Below are 17,122 nucleotides of genomic sequence, written 5' to 3' on the forward strand. Positions count from 1 at the left end.
ACTACATAGATAAACCATGTTTAAAAAAAAAAAAAAAAAAAGACTGCAGTCCTGAGGTGTGAAGAGATGGCTTAGTGATTCAGGGGTGACTCACCTGGGGTCAATTCCCAGCAGCAGGCAGCGCCTCACAACCATCTCTAACCTCATTCCCAGGGGATCTGAAGACCTCTTCAGGCCCGCATGGAGGTTTCTTTGAACTCTGATGCGCTGTCTTGGATACATTTCTATTGCTATGATAAAACCACAAATAAGCTAACTTAAAAAAGGAAACCTGGATTTGGGGCCTTGCTCACTACTGCAGAGGATCAGTTCCTAATCATCACGGTGGGAAGCATGGTGGCATGGCCATGGAGTAGTAGCTGAGAGCTAGACTTGATCCCCAAGCTGCAGACAGAGAGCCTGGGGCCCGACCTGCACTTTCAAAACCGCAAGCCAGTCAGGTGCTGGTGGCACACACCTTGAAATCTCAAAGCCCACTGGCGTATTTTCCCCAACAAGGCCGCACCTCCTTTGACAAGACCATACCTTCTGATCCTTCCTAATAGTCCACCAAACCGGGAACCACGCACTGAAAGATAGGAACCCATGGGAGCCAAACTCATCCAAACCGCCACACATGTTTATGCGCAAAATGCCCAGAAATAGTAGTAGTAGTAATAATAATAATAATAATAGTTGTTATTATCATTTTAAGGTTTTTTTTAAAGATTTATTTATTTATTATATGTAAGTACACTGTAGCAGTCTTCAGACACTCCAGAAGAGGGTGTCAGATCTTGTTACGGATGGTTATGAGCCACCATGTGGTTGCTGAGATTTGAACTCTGGACCTTCGGAAGAGCAGTCGGGTGCTTTTACCCACTGAGCCATCTCACCAGCCCCAAGATTTATTTTATATATTTATTTATTTTAATGAGTACATTGTTGCTGTCTTCAGCCACAGCAGAAGGGGGCATCAGATCCCATTTCCAGATGGTTGTGAGCTACCATGTGGTTGCTGGGAATTGAACTCAGGACCTCTGGAAGAACAGTCAGTGCTCTTAACTACTGAGCCATCTCTCCAGCCCAATAATAATTATTTTTAAAGTTACAATTATTAAGACACCATGGTACTAGCACAATAATCACAAATAAACGAGCTAGAGACAACTCAACACTTAGTAGCACGCTAAATTAACAGAATTGAATCCAGACCCACTCCAACCCTTATATTACAGTCAATTTTTAAAAATGTATTCATTTTATTTCATATGTATGAGTGTTTGCCTGGATATATGTCTGTGTAACGCCTTATGTTCCTGGTGCCCACAGAGACCAGAAGAGGGCATCAGACCTGGAGTAACAGAGGGTCAAGAGCCACCATGTGGGTGCTGGAATCAAGCCCATGTCCTCTGCAAGAGCACTAAGTGAGCTTAACCGCAGAGCCATCTTGCCAGAGCCCATTACTGTTTTCTGAGACACTGCACTATGTACCCTGGCTGTCTGGAACTTAAAGGTATCCTCTTGATTCTGGCCTCTCAAGTGCTGGAATTAAAAAGCTAGCCAGCTCACCCACAGCTTCAGCTGTGGGTTTGTTTGTTTGTTTGTTTGTTTGTCTGTCTGACCAGGCGAAGGCAATTCAGTGGGAAAGAATGTGGCACTGAGATAACCCAGACTCATCAAAAGAATGAGGTTGGCCAGACGGTGGTGGTGCCCACCCTTCGTCAGGACATGGCAGGTGGGTCTCTGAGTTTAAAGCCAGTCTGGTCCACAGAGAGAGTTCCAGGACAGCTAGGGAAACACAGAGAAACCCTGTCTCAGGGCAGGGGTGGGGGTGGGGGTAAGAATTACAAAAAGCTCTAAGAGAAGGGAAACAAGATTAAAAGGTGATGTGAAGCCAGCCACATTGTTACATCTAGCAGCACTGGATGCTTTCCTATCTGAAGACCCTGTGGCTGGTCTACAGTGTTAGGTGAAAATGACCAGTGCCTTGGGATTCTATACCAGACTAGTAGGAATTATAGAAAGAAAGGAGGAAAGAAAAATAAACAGTAAGAGAAAGGATTTAAATTTTTTCTGTGTGTGACCACAAGCGTGCATGTGTCCCCAGTGCATGTGGAGGTCAGAGGACAACCTGGAACCTGAATTCTCACATTCCACCCTCACTGAAGTAAGGTGTGACAGCTCTCTGGCCCCTGAGCTTCTGATTCTCCTGTCTCTGCTTCCTATCTGACCACAGAAGTGCTTGAATTATAGACCTGTCAGTCACTGGCATTCTGACTTGGGTCTTCATGCCTGTGTGGCCAGTGCTTTCCCAAATGAGTTATCTCCCCAGACCAAGAAAAGGCTTCCCAAATTTGGAAGGCACACCCAGTGTTCCCAACACAATGAGTATAATTTCAACACCACACCAAGGACAAAAACTGAGCCTTCTGCTTCTGCCAGTGGTGGCTTTCTTGGCATCTGAGGCTTAACTTCCAGGTCATTGGGCCCTGGGTAGCACGGAGTCTTTGAGTAGCTTATGGTCTCAAAAGAGGGTCTGTGTAGTCTCTACTGTTAGGGAACTTGCTCCCTGAATGTAGACCAGGCTGGCCTTGACTTGAGAGATCCACCTGCCTCTGCCACCACAGTGCTGGGATTAATGGCGTAGGCCATCATCTCTGGGCTTTCAAAAGATATTCTAAGATATGTCATTGTATTCACAGGAAAGGAAAGGTGAGATATTCTATTTTCTTTTCCTGGGAGACATAAAGAAAAAGCAATTCACCACAGATAAAGAGGGCACCTACAGGAGCAAACAAGAAGTTTACCCAAAAAAGAAAAAAAGAAGTTTACCCATTACCGGCCAGGAAAATGTTAGTATACCAGGGTTACTTAGAGAGGCATTGGTGACTTGGGCAGCTATACCACCACATCCCACCCCAGACAACTGTCACCTCTTAAATAGTAGCTATCGGAATCCTGGGGAGGCGCTAATGAACCTCCAGAGTGTTGTGACCCTCATAAAAGACTGTTAGTGCCTGATGTACCAGGGAGGCTTGCAGATTGTCATAGCTGCTCTGCTTCAAGGCAGTAGAGTCATGGCCAACCTAGAGGACACAGCTGTACTACAGACATGCTTTGAATTTAGACAGTCTGCTGGTAAAGGGACGGCCAACTTACTGGGTTAAGAAGCACCCAGGAGATTAATAAATATATCACAGCTCTGAGTGTGTTCTTTCCAGGGAGGGTTAGCAGAGGAAGGAAGTCTGGCCCTGAAAGGCTGGAACTGAGTAAAAGGAAAAGTCCTAAATCAGACCTCTCTCTTCCCACCTCCTCTGCCTCTCCCTCCCCCTTTCCTCCCCACCTTGTTGGGCTAAGACCTCTGCAACTGGGGGTCAAAATAACCCTCTCCTTAATTGGTTTTCTCTGGGTATTGTGTCACAGTAAAGAAGAGCACTCAGTCCACAGGCACTGTGAAGACACAATGTATACACTCCCAAGTAGAAAGAACAAGAAGCCGGGGCTTGGTGGCACAAGTCTTTAATCCCAGCACTTGGGAGACAGAGGCAGGCAGATTTCTGAGTTGGAGGCCAGCCTGGTCTACAAAGTGAGTTCCAGGACAGTCAGGATTAAAGGCGTGCGGCACCATGCCCGGCAAAAAATAAATTTTTAACAGAAGTATGCCAGGCATGATGGTGCAGCCTTTAATAGCACTCGAGAGGCAGAGGCGTTTGGATCTCTGTGTATTCAGGGTGAGTCTAATCTACAAAGGGAGTTCCAGGCAGCTGGGCTGGCCCTGCATGAGGGCTACACAGTGAGAACCTGTCTCAAAGAAAAGTGTGTGAGCATGTGTGTGTGCATGTGCTTGTGTGGTTTGTGTGTGTGTGTTGGGGGATAGGGAACAGAAATTCAGAAACAATAATAATAGATAGGTGTGATGTTTAATTAATTGTCAACCTGATTGTACCTGGAATCAGCTGAGAGATTAGCCTAGGGCAGGTCTGTGAGAGTATCCTCAAAAGGATTCACTGAGGGGGAAAAGATGCCCCTGCCTCAAAGCGAACAGCATCTTCCAGGTGAAAAGAGGTCCGATCACAAACAGTGCCTGAATGAGACATTTTTGTTTTTGTTTTTTTCTCTTTTGGTTTTTCGAGACAGGGTTTCTCTGTATAGCCCTGGTTGTCCAAGAACTCACTCTGTAGACCAGGCTGGTCTTGAACTCAGAAATCCGCTTGCCTCTGTCTCCCAAGTGCTGGGATTAAAGGCGTGCACCATCACTGCCCAGCTATTTTTTTTTTAAACAACACTTTAACATAAAAGTACGATTTCTCCTGAGGTTTCCATCATTAGGGAGATTTAGGAATTTGGGGGTTTTCTTGTTTTCTATTTGTTTGACTTGGGTCTAGATTAGAGATCTTGTTTTAAGAGAATCTGTTTTGGATTTCCTTGGCTACAAAAGCTACTTCCTATTAATATTCAAACACACCGGCTGTTCATCTGTACTTGGTCACATTACATCCTTGGTTTTCCTGGCCTCACTCTGAAAGAAGGCTTTGAGTCCTGATGCCCCATGGGAAAGGCATGAGGTGGGACTCAGAGCTGACTCACAGGGCCAGCCCCAGACAGCTCATGTCTGAGGTCACACACCACAGGAGAGGAGGCATGCTAGCTGCAGGAACAGAACCTGTCCTGACAACTTCTCTGGCCCCCTCCAGTCCTGCCTGCCTGGGTGGGGAGTTGCCCATGTGAGGTCAGGGACTTAGCATGCTGTAAGACTGGAGCACTGAGGTCCTACACTCTCATTCCTCTCCCCTTTTCCACACTGGCAGCAGATAGCAGAATGTATGCAGGTCGGAGGACAATTTGCAGGAGTCCATTCTCCTCTTTTACTGTGTGCGTCCCAGGAACTGAACTCAGGTCAAGTTTGGCAGCATGTGTCTTTACCCACTGAACCAATTTATGAGCTCCAGATTATGTTCCTGAGATCCAGTCCCTTTACTGTACAAGGACAGAGCCAAAAAAGGTTTTCTCTCTGTTATATAGTAGTTTTGGCGCAAACATTCCATGTCTCTATTTATACTGATAATGGATATTTATGTCATTTCTAGCTTTCTTTGTTGTTGTTGTAGGGCCTGGAGTGTTATTTGTTTTATACATGTTCTCTCAGTACATTTCAAACCATTTACTTATTTATTTCTTTCAAAACAGAGCATCTCTGTGTAGTCCTGGCTCTCCTGGAACTCACTCTGTAGACCAGGTTGGCCTCAACCTCAGAGTCCCTTGCACTGGAATTAAAGGTGTGTGCCACCGACATCCAGCCAAACCTTTCAAACCTCTTTAAATGTTTATTTGGATTTTTGATTATGTATATCTTACGTGTGGGTCTGTGTAGCATGTGTCTGAAGTGCCTGTAGAGACCAAAGGAAGGCATTAGGTTCTTTAAAGCTGGAGGTAATTATCAGCTGCCTAGTGTGCAGCTGGACCCCAATTCTGGTCCCCAGTAAGAGCAGCACATGTATTTAACCAATGAGCCATCTTTCCAGCTCCCTTACGATTTTTGAAAATCAGCCAGGCACTGTAGTGAACTCTTTTAATAGAGATGCAGATGTTGGTGTGATTTTTCCTTTGGTGGCTTTTTTACTGGGTTCTTATATCTATTACCCTTCCAACCCCACAACACTAGGTAGGAGAGAAAGTTTAGAGGGGAAGGGGGCATGGCCTCTTTCAGCCAACAAAATAGACTATTTCCTGATGATTAGGGGCATTGGGTTCCTTGGGACTGTCCAGTCTTTGTTGTCAAGACATCTCTAACTCCTTGTGTCTCTGCTCATGAACACTTGACAAACCACGGGAGCAGCAGCCTCCTAGGCCCTCTTGGGGAGCTTCCTCTTATCTCCTCTTCAGAATCCCCAGAATTCAACTATCTGAAGCTGGCAAGGAACTCACCCCTGCTAGTGCATGAGGCAAATCATAATCACCTGCTGTGAGGTAGCCTCTTATCCCACACCTGGGATTAAGGCAAAAAACATTCACATATCATAACTGGGTTTTTAAAGAAACTAAAATTCTCACTACTGGCAGAGGCAGGCTTATCTCTGAATATGAGGCCATATGGTCTACATAGCGAGTTCCAGGCCAGCTAGGGCAATACAGTTAAGACATTATCTCAAAACAATAACTAAGAATTTTAAATGTATTCATTTATATGTGTATGTTCACACACATGCACCAAGGCAGGTGTAGAGACCAGAGGGTAACCTGCAGGACTCACTGCTCTTCTCCATTGGGCTCCTAGGGATTGGACTCAGGTTGATGGGCTTAGTGGCAAGCACCTACATCAGATGAGCTACTTTGCTAGCCTATCTTCAGGTAAATATTTTGCATGGAATTGTGGTATTGTGGAGTATGCATAACTTGGTGATGTTGCTAATGCTACTAGCTGTCATTAAATTCTTCCAACATGTCATTTTAAAAAATTATTTTGCCCAGGCGGTGGTGGTACACACCTTTAGTCCCAACCCTCTGGAGACAGAGGTAGGTGGGTCTCTGAGTTTAAGGCTATCCTGGTCTACAGAGTGAGTTCCAGGGCAGCCACTGGTACACAGAGTAACCCTGTTTTGAAAACAAAACAAGACAAGCAAACAAGTAAATAAAACTTAATAAAATTTAAAACCTAAGTGTGTTTTGACTATGTGTGTATATGGGAGCATGCCTTATACCTAAGGGCCAGAAGAGGTCGCTGGAGCCCCTGGAACTGGAGTTTCAGAAAGTGTGCTGTCGAGTGGGTGCAGGGAACTGGACATAGGTCCTCTAAAAGAGGAGAAAGTACTTGTTACTGCCTAGCCATTGAGCCATCTCTCCTGCACCCCGTCATTTTTATTTATTTATTTATTTATTTATTTATTTATTTATTTATTTATTGAGACAGCATCTATGCCATCTTGACTGGCCTGGAACTCTCTACAGTAGATTGGCCTTGAACTCATGGATCTTCCTGCCTCTGCCTTTCAAATGCTGGAGAGATGTTCAGAATGTGAAGTGCTAGCCATGCAACTACAGGGACCTGGGCCTTACCCTTGGAACCCAGGTAAATAAGACAGGTGTGGTGGTATATGCTTGTAATCCTAGGGAAGAAGCAGAGAGAGAAAGATCTCTGGGGCCGGCTGGACAGCCAGCTAATTGGTGGGGAGCTCCAGACCAACGAGAGATCCTGTCTTTCAACCACTGGGACACAAGAGAGCTGTTTTGCCCACCTGGAACTTACTTACGTGGATTTTGGGAGATCTAATCTTTCTGCTTGAGCACCAAGACCTTTAACCGGTGAGCCATCTTCCCAGCCCTGGGTGCACTTCTGACTTGTAGTGGGTTTGTTGTTACAATGCTCAAGGTAGGAACTACTTCAGTAGGAAGACAGGAAACAGACCAGGCATGGGGGTGTACACTTGCATGGGGGTGTACACTTGTGCTTTCGGCATCAGGAAGGCTGGGGCAGGGTAAAGGGTAGGAACTGGAGGCCAGCCTGAGCTATGCAGCAAGTCTGTCTAAAAAAATAAATAATAAAGTGTGTGTGTGTGTGTGTGTGTGTGTGTGTGTGTGTGTGAGAGAGAGAGAGAGAGAGAGAGAGAGAGAGAGAGAGAGAGAGAGAGAGCCTGAGCCGGGCAGCAAGACTGTCTAAAAAATAATAATAAATAAAGGTGTGTGTGTGGGAGAATCAGGCCAGAAACAAGAATTATGAAAACAATAGTTTTAAAGTTTAATTGCTCCATTCCTCATAGAGAGATCACAGATGTGCATAAGTTCCTCTGGACACACCCTGTCCTTCTTGTGCTCACGCCCTCCTGGTCCCCCTCTCCCTTTTCACAGGCCACAGACATGCCTGCTGCTTCCAGCTCTTTATGGTGAGTTTACATTTCAACAGCTTCAATTCCAAACTTTATGAAAACTAGGAAGTAGGCTGAGGTGAAGTGCTGTCATCTTTACCCCTAACCTCTGGCATTCATTGACTCAGAGTTTAATGTGTCCTTGAGTGAGGAAGTCCCCCTGGGGGAAGCCTCGTGACCAGTTACTTCTCTGGCCCATGTGGGTGCTCTGAAGTGTCCACAGACCTCTATAAAGCTCCTGCCGGAGGGAGGCTGACAACCTTCTGGGAGGTTTCCCCAATTCATCAGGAGCCAGTGTCGAAGCACCGGAATTCCTCAGGGTGGAGGGGAGAACTGGTTTCAGGTCATATCTAACTCCCTCTGGCTCCTGCCCTTCACATGCTCCTGATGAATTTCCTTGGATCCACCTGCTGTTTCTCACCTCCAAGCTTTTCTGTATTAGGCTAAACTGGGTGTCTGATAGGCCCTAGGGGTCAATCACTCTGTCTCTTCAGCTATCACTCCATCTTCAGAGTAAGTATGCCTTCTGTAAGCTTTCCCCTACTTAGACCCACAAGTGGGACAGGATGCCCACGATTGGTCTCCTAGCTCTGGAGCACATGTCTATTTATCACAACCTACATTTCAGTTGAACTGTGTGGAGCAAACATTTGATTCTGAGGCTTTCCTCTGCAGCCCCCTGCTTAGCCAAAAAGGGAGAAAGAGAACAGCATTTTAAATTGGCCCATCTGGTGCCCCTGCGCACACCCCTGAGAGGGTGAGATGGGAGTTCTGAGTGTATCTTGGCCCCGGCTTGTTTTGTATTGGGACCCTCTGGCCTCTGGAGAAGTGATGCTGGTGTTTGAAGATCTGTTGCTTTACAAAGCAGGATACACCAAGATATTGGGGTGTTGGGGGACCAGAACCAAAGCAAGCAAGCAAGCAAGCAAGCAAACAAACAAATAAACAAAACATAAGAAGGAAAGAAAGCAAAGTTTAGTCACTCACAAGTTTAGCCATTTCTAAAGCTGTAGGAATGGGGTTCAGATCCTTCTATAGCCAACAACACCGATGGCTTGGGTAAAGTAACTAACTTACCCAGACTTTAGATCACATGCTGTGTCCATCCATCTTATACGGCTACACTGAGGCTTAATGAATAACTGGTACAAGGTGGACTATTAGTAACAGTTTGCCTTACCCCAGCTCACACAGCCCTCCTTCCCCTACCAATGTATTCCCTCCTTAGAAGACATAAAGAGGTGACAGGCTGAGCAGGCCTTCTAGAAGAGGCAGCATATTCAGAGTTCCAGCTGCAGGTCACTCAGCCTGGCCCAAGCCTATAGCAATATCACTCTTCAGCAGACTGAAGCAAGAGAAGGAGAGGCGAGAGAGGAGGAAGGAGAAAGAGAGAGAGGGGGAAAGTGAGGGGTAGAGGGAGTGAGAGAACGAAAGGGAGAGGAAGAGACAGAGAAACTTTATAAGCCCCTACCGGCATTTAGAAACTGCTCCTGGGGGCGTCTACGTGATCTCATCGAATCCCTCATCCCATCGTTTTGTGCTACCTTTGTTATTTCATACTTCACTCTTTCATTCGAATGGGTATTCAATTGAGCCGGGCCTGATAACCAGTGGCTCCTTAGTCAGAGGCAAAAAAGTTCTTTGGCTGGATCCTTCCTCTTCTGCTAGACCTGTAACAGCTGCTTTGCTGCGGTAGCTTCATCCTATGCAGCGTGGCCGCGGGAAAGAAAAGTCAACTTTTGCAAACAGTAGGCTCTTCACGTGTAGTCTAATCCAGACAGCCTAGATCTGTACTCTGCAAATGCCAGCCCAGCTGTCGGGCACAGGACGCCCTCTAGGGCAGTGGTCCGGAGGGGTCAGGGATGCCCAGGCGATCTGGACCATTGGAACTCTCCTCCCGCTAGAGCTGGAGGAGACCAAGCCAGACCTTTCCGACGGCACCACCCCCTCAGACCCAACACGACGAGTCGCCCCTAGCAACAGCAGCCGGCAGCTAGCTGCAACCGCGCTGATTGGCGGAACTCCAGGCGGCCGTAGCGTCACTTCCGGCAGCCGGAGGCAGCGGAGGAAGCCGAGGCGCGGCCATCTTGAGTCTGTGAGGCTCCTGAGGTGCCGGGGAGCGGCGGTGGCAGCCGGCAGGGCGAGGCCGGGCGAAAAGCGAGCGGGAGAAGGGAAAGCAGCCGGGCGTGGGCGCCTCCTCCGCGGCTCCCTCCATGGTCGGCGCCTGCAGGCCGCGGCGGCCTGTCTTGCGCTCCATCTCCGCTCCATCCTCCTGCGCTGCCGCCTCTTCAGGGGCTGCCGGCCGTGCCGTGTCGAGCCCCCGGGGCTGAGCTCCGCGGCGCTGCGGCTGCGAGCGGCGAGGAGGCGCGGGGCCCACGAGGCTCGCGAGGCGCCCTGAGGCTTGCGGCGGCCAGCCGGCCCGCTTCCAGTGCGGCCGCCGGCGCTGGGGGAGAATGAGCCCCGGGGCCCGCGGGCGCACGGCCCGGGCCAGGCCGGAGATCTAGACTCCGGCCGGGGAGGGCAGGGCCCGGAGGCTCGCGGCCGCTGCTCGCCGGCCGCCCAGAGCTGGGCGGTTTTGTTTTCGCCTTGGCGTTGTGCGGAATCAAAGCGCAGTAAGATGTCCACTAGGACCCCTTTGCCAACGGTGAATGAACGAGACACTGAAAACGTGAGTGGACTGCGCTGCAGGGTGGCAGACCCTCAGGGTGGTGGCAGGGGGACCCAGCCCAGATGCTCCAGGCAGGGGTCAAGGCGCAGCCCTGTCCTGCGGCGCGCGTGCGGCCTGCGCGCTGTCCTTACGGTCGGCTGAGCATTGCCCGTCCGTGCGCTGCTGCGGCCAGTGCGCGGTTGAACACAACTCTCCTCTTACCTCGGGCAGGGTGTGAGCCTGCCTGTCCTAGGTGCAGATTCATAGGATCCAGTGGGGTCGAGCGGAGCGCCCTTTAAAAGGGGACCAAGTTTAATGACAACCGCTAAAACTGAGTGCCCCGTGGAGAGATCCTTGTGGGCCCCCGTAGTTCCCGAACGCACAAGAGTAGTTCTGCTCGAGAGCCGCTGCCTTTATCAAGGAGTAGCTTCCCGTCCTTGGCAAAGCTAAATCTGTTCGGAAGCAGCGGGCTGAGTGTTTTGAGAAGCAGATGTGAAGAAGCTCTGCTCTGTTCTGCTGCCCAGCCGAGGGACACCCACTGGGTTGCCTTTTCCTTCCGCTGCAAAAAGGTTGTTTTGGAGTAGCTCTCAGGCCCGGTCCAGTCAGTGTGCACACCCAGCAAATCTATATAAAAGGATCTTGTTAGAAAGGACCTGCAGAACCAAACCACACCACACCACAGTCTGGAGCAGCATTGCTAGGGAGTAACAAACGTGTGGTAGAAGTTCTACTGAAGAAATGTTTGACCTGCCCAAGTGGTTTCCGAACTCTTCTTCTGCATCGGATTCCAAAGTATTCCACCCTAGCTTTGTCCTCTGTGAAGCATTTAGTAAATGACTTGTAAAGAAACTTCACTGGCCTTTCATTATGCGGAGCTATGAGGTAATGCTGGCAAGAAAATGCTGTTTCTTTGGAAAAGCTTTCATGCTCCGGGTGTTTTCATGCTTTGAAAACCATCCTTAGACATGGTGACCTAGTGGTATTAAATGCCTTCATTTTAATCTTCAAAATTTGTGCTTGATAGCTATTAGGTAATTTAATCTATTTACACAGACCTTGGTCTAAGTCATCTCTATGGTGTATTAATATACAGTTGTATATATTCTTCCACCTGAGATTAGAACATTACCTAACTGGGAGAGCTTAGATTAGACCTTTTCCCTTCTCTTCCTTCTTCGCCCTTCTCCCCTTCCTTCTCTTTTTGTTTTCCTCCCTCCCTTCCTGTTCCATAGTTTTTGCTGTGTTGCTTGGGCAGTCTAAGGGAGCCTCTCAGATTCCCCATAGCGGAGGATTCAGACATGTCACCAATCTTGGAATCCTGAGACCTCTTTATGCTCTTTTGAAGAAACTTACCTTTGACCTGATTGATCATCATATTCTTTGGCCACCCTAAAAAATGAAGCATGTAAATCAATTGATTGGCTTTGATCATTTTTTTTTAACTCAAAATCAAAACTAGTAGAACTAGAACTTATGCTTTCTAAATTGAAACAAGAAACAGAAGATTTATGATAATGAAAGACAGCATTTTAGTCTTATTTCAATTTCTATACTATCATCTGTCTATCTAATCTGCCATGTCGGTCTGTCTGTCTATCTATCTATCTATCTATCTATCTAATCTACCCTGTCACTGTGTAGCTCTGGCTATCCTGAAATTCACTATATAGTCTAGTGACCTGCCTGCCTCTGCCTCTGAAGTGCTGGGGTTTAAAGGCATGCTCCACCATGCCTGGCTTTAATAGTATATTTCAATGGGGGCGGGAGGACTCAAGGAGAAGTAGTTAGTCTATTTTTAGTCCGGGATGCATGGTTTTAGGTGGTTATTTGTGATTATTTTAGACTGAAGTGGCTCATTCTTCACATGTTCTTTGTCAATTTGTTAAGTTGTCTTGTGATTTTTGTATGTGCTAGAATTACTACCTTTGTGGGGTTTTTTTTTTTTTGTTTGTTTTTTTGGTTTTTGGTTTTTGTTTATTTCGAGACAGGGTTTCTCTGTTGGCTGTCCTGGAACTCACTTTGTAGACCAGGCTGGCCTTGAACTCAGAAATCCACCTGCCTCTGCCTCCCGAGCGCTGGGATTAAAGGCATGTGCCACCACACCTGGCTTCTACCTTTGTTTTTAAAAACAACCTAAGGGCTAGAGATGTGGCTCAGTGATAGAGTGATCGTCTCCTATATGAGATGTCCCAGTTCAGTCCCTCGAACCACTGAGTAAGAGAAACGTTTAGAATGTGAAGGATGCCTTAGTCTTTTTGTTTGTTTTTTCAAGACAGGGTTTCTCTGTATAGCCCTGGCTGTCCTGGAACTCACTCTGTAGACCAGGCTCTCCTCGAACTCGGGAATCCGCCTGCCTCTGCCTCCCGAGTGCTGGGATTAAAGGTGTGCGCCACCACCGCCCGGCCTCTCTTGTTCACTTTAAGCATAGCCTGCCCTTACCTGTCATTACTGCACAACTTAAGTTAGACTTTTGCCAGTTGCATGGAAATACAGCAGGGAATTCGAGATCTCTGCTTGTTGAGAAGCTCTTGTTTATCAGGGTTGTGGACATACAAGATCAACACATTTTAAGTGGACAGTCTGATGAATTTGACAGATACACAGCCATGTGGTCACCAACACAGTCAAGCTAGAGAACATTTCCACTTCCCAGAAAGGTCTCTTATGGTTTTTGATAGCCCTTCCCTTCTCATTTCCCAGGCCCTTGGCAAGCACTGGCTCATTTCTATCCCTTTATCTTTACCTTTTTTGTAAGTGGAGCCATAAAATATATAACTTAAAAAAAAAATTAAGACAGTCTTACAATGTAGCTGAGATTGGCCTCAAACTTACCCTTCTGCTTCAGCCTCCGACCGCTGTGATTTCTAGTGTTGGGTGTCTGAGTTCTTCCATGGAACAGAATGCTTTGCTTGCCTGACTTTCTTTTCTTTTTTAGTACAGGTTTCACTTAAATATCCCTGGCTGTACATACTGCTTTTTGTTTTGAAGACAGGGTTTCTCTGTATAGCCCTGGCTGTCCTGGAACTCACTTTGTAGACCAGGCTGGCCTCAAACTCAGAAATCCGCCTGCCTCTGCCTCACAAGTGCTGGGATTAAAGGCTTGCGCCACCACCGCCCGGCCTGTTTTTATTTTTTGAGACAGGGTTTCAGTATGTAGCCCTGACCACTCTGGAACTCATTCTGTAGACCAGGCTGGCCTCAGCCTCAGAGATATGCCTGCCTTTGCCTCTCCACTGCTAGGATTAAAAACATGCTTCACTGCTGCCAGGTATGTAATGCTCTTGAGATTGTGTTTTAAAGTGTATTAATAGTTCATTTCTTTTTATTGCTAATTAGTATTCCATCAGATGTATCATGAATTTTAAAACAATTCTTTAACCTGTTGGTGGTCATTGGCTGTTATGACTAGAGCAGCTTTGCATTGTGTGCGTAGGCTTGTGTGTGTATGTATGTGTGCGCGTGCATGTGTGTGCTTGTGTGTGTGTGTGTGTAGGGGGTGTTGGGGAAATTGGGCTCCTTTTTGAGATGGGGTTTCATTATATAACTAGTTGGGCTGGAACTACACCAAGCTGGCGTCAACTCAGGGATCCACTTGCCTCTGCCTCCCAAGTGTTGAGATTAAATTTTTTTTTTTCCTTTAAAATATAGAACTTTATTTTGGTTACTGAGATTTTTGTAAGTACTTGGTTCACAGAAAAGTCATTTCTTACAAAATAACAAAGGCAGCATTTTTATACAGCAACTCACATTAGGGCCACCAAACAAGTGCAGTGGACAGTGCTACACATGGGAAGGGCCAGTGTTCTTGTCTCCAGAGTGCTTAGGGAGAAATCAGAGCTCCCCCTCCCACCCACCTAGCAGAGCAGCACCTAGGGCTCCACAGAACCAGCACAGGATATGACCCAGTGTAGGACAGTGACCCCAAAGGCTGGTGAGGGCCCTGCAGTAAAGGCTAAGTGGGAAAGGGCTTGTCCAGGCAGAGCTGGCCCTGCATGCAAACCCAAGCCCTCCTGGCTCTCAAAGCCTGTCATACTCAGTACAGTCTAGTGAAGCCCTTTGGGAGCTAGTCACTAACTCAACTCTGACTCTGGGCTGGGACAAAAGGACACAGACAGGTGGCTCTCTCTACCTTCACAGGTAAATGGGCAGGACAGGGTATGGACCCAGAGTTCCAAAGCAAGGCAGAAAGTGCTCAGTGTCCTGAGGGAGCAGGAGGGCGGGCAAGGCTGAGGGTGGTGAGCAACACGATCACCTGGAGCCAGGGGAGAATCACGTGGAGACGGCAGTGTCTGAGCTAACCCTCGAGGAGAGGTTACACGGATGGAGTTGTCCGGGAAGGGCATGCCAGGGAGAAAAACAAGCTCAAGCCAAGGCACAGAGTGGGGGAATTTTTTTTTTTTTAAAGATTTACTTATTTGTTTGATGTATGTGAGCACACTGTAGCTGTACAGGTGGTTGTGAGCCTTCATGTGGTTGTTGGGAATCGAATTTTTTAGGACCTCTGCTTGCTCTGGTCAACCCTGCTTGCTCCAGTCGGCCCCAGTTGCTCAGTCAGTCCCTGCTTGCTCCAGTCCAAAGATTTATTTATTATACATAAGTACACTGTAGCTGACTTCAGACGCACCAGAAGAGGACATCAGACCTCATTACGGGTGGTTGTGAGCCACCATGTGGTCGCTGGGAATTGAACTTGGGAGCTTTGGAAGAGCAGTCAGTGCTCTTACCCACTGAGCCATCTTGCCAGCCCGAAGCTCTGGCTTCTATCTGCAGTGTAAATCAAGAAACATAATTTGCAGTAATAATAGTTATTTCCTCCTTGTATACTGTTTTGTTCTTATGTGTTTGATTTTCATGTTACTGCTCACCTATGGATAGGAATATAAAAGTTATAGCTCAGAAAAACCAGTTAAAATTCTGGGACCAGAAGATGGTTGTGTCTAGTGTTCTGGGACTGGAATTTCAGGTGGTTGTGAGACCCAGTGTGGGACCTGGGAACTCAAACCTATGTCTGGAACACCCCTCCAGCCCAAAAGAAGGAGACTTTTTAGAGATAGTTTACCTTTTGTTGTATGTTCTATAATTAACTTGCAAAGAGATCCATGAGTAAATCCTGTTTTTATTTGACAAGATTAGAAATTAAATTTTCACTTAAATTCCAAAGCAGTTGATGTTTTGTAAGACTGGATTACTTGCTAGAGGACTGGAAGCAGAGGTTTGTTAGTTAGCAGCTCTGGACATGTCCCTCATGGACCTACTCTTTATTTCTCTGTGGCGGCAGTTCTCATGACTCCTTTGGAAACCTCTGCCTCCAAAAATATTTACATTATAATCCATAATATTAGCGAAGTTACAGGTATGAAGTAGCAACAAAAATAAATTTATGGTTGGGGTTACCACAGCTTGAGAAACTGTATTAAAGGGTCACAGCAGCAGGAAGGTTGAGGACCACTGCTCAGTGGGCTGGTCTGGAATTTGCTGTGTAGACCAGGCTAACCTGGAATTCACAGAGATCTTCCTGCCTCTGCCTCCCAGATGCTCAAACTAAAGGTGTATACCACCACACCCAGCTCTATCAGGTTTTTAGAAGTTAGTATATAGAGTGGTCAGGATTGATAACTTTTGTGAAATAAACTAATGGTGGTATTGTCTAGCCAGCTGTTGATTGGGTGATCAGTTGAACAATTTGGAATGCTTACTGAGTATGAGGCTGTGCAACAGAGGGTGTTTTGTATGCTCCACAACCAGATTGTTCTAGTTCTTTTGGACTTGTTTGTCCAGTAGAACAGTACTCAGGGCTTTGTGGAACAAGTCTGTACTGTGTGACCTGAGCAGATAGACCTAGAGGGTTGCCGTTGGTGAAGTGCTCACCTCCGAGTCTCACCTTAGGGCAGGCTGCATTCCTTACACACCCGGGACTCACACTGGAGGTGAGCTTGCTGACTGGGCTACCTTTCCTTTTAGATTGTCAGGTTTCTAGAAGTGATTTTTTTCTAGATACAATGGGACTTTCAGATTCTGTAAGTTGTTTTTGAGACAGGGTCCACAATATAGTCTTGGATCCTGGAACTGCCTACTTAAATCAGCTGATCTCAAATGCTCTGAGTTTTCATTAAATGACTTTAAAAGAATATGTGGCCGTGGGACATAGGAATAGTTACTACTTGTTCTTACTTCATTATAGTCAGGCAACAGTACAAAGTAGTTTATATAGTAACTCACTTAAATAGGTGGTATGTGGGGCTGGAGAGATGCTTCAGTGGATAAGAGCACTGGCTGTTCTTCTAGGGAGCCAGCTTTCGTCTTCAGCTTCTACCTGGAAGCTGTCTTTAAACCAGCTGTAACTCCAGTTCCAGGGCATCCAGTAGTGTATATGTGGTTCATACTCATACACACAGGCAAAACACCTGTAGGCATAAAATATTTTAACTTTAAAATATATAGCATGAGCTGGGAACGCTAGTACCCGCCCCATGGACTGGGGAGGCCGAATTGTATCATGGCCGGGTCAGTTTGAGCTCAGCCCAGGCAGCCTTGTGACATCTTTAATCCCAGCACTGGGGAGGCAGAGACAGGCAGATTTCTGAGTTTGAGGCCAGCCTGGTCTACAGAGTGAGTTCCAGGACAGTCAAGGCTA

General features: G+C 47.0%; 1 protein-coding gene across 9 annotated transcripts in view; it reads left to right on the top strand.

Moving 5' to 3' along the window:
- The first annotated feature begins 9,908 nt into the window (after window positions 1-9,908).
- Window positions 9,909-17,122, top strand: part of Mark3 (microtubule affinity regulating kinase 3) — a 91,931-nt gene continuing 84,717 nt past the window's right edge. For 6 of the 9 annotated variants that reach the window (XM_029541193.1, XM_021202720.2, XM_029541195.1 and 3 more), the window contains exon 1: window positions 10,227-10,509. In XM_029541193.1, coding sequence (XP_029397053.1) covers window positions 10,459-10,509 — 51 coding nt within the window. In that variant the 5' untranslated portion in view covers window positions 10,227-10,458. Of the gene's footprint in view, window positions 10,510-17,122 lie in introns of all 9 variants that reach the window. The other 3 variants (XM_021202721.2, XM_021202722.2, XM_021202724.2) reach the window with 1 other exon arrangement.

The sequence above is a fragment of the Mus pahari genome, chromosome 7 (assembly GCF_900095145.1).
Source record: "Mus pahari chromosome 7, PAHARI_EIJ_v1.1, whole genome shotgun sequence".
Taxonomy (NCBI): Eukaryota; Metazoa; Chordata; class Mammalia; order Rodentia; family Muridae; genus Mus; species Mus pahari.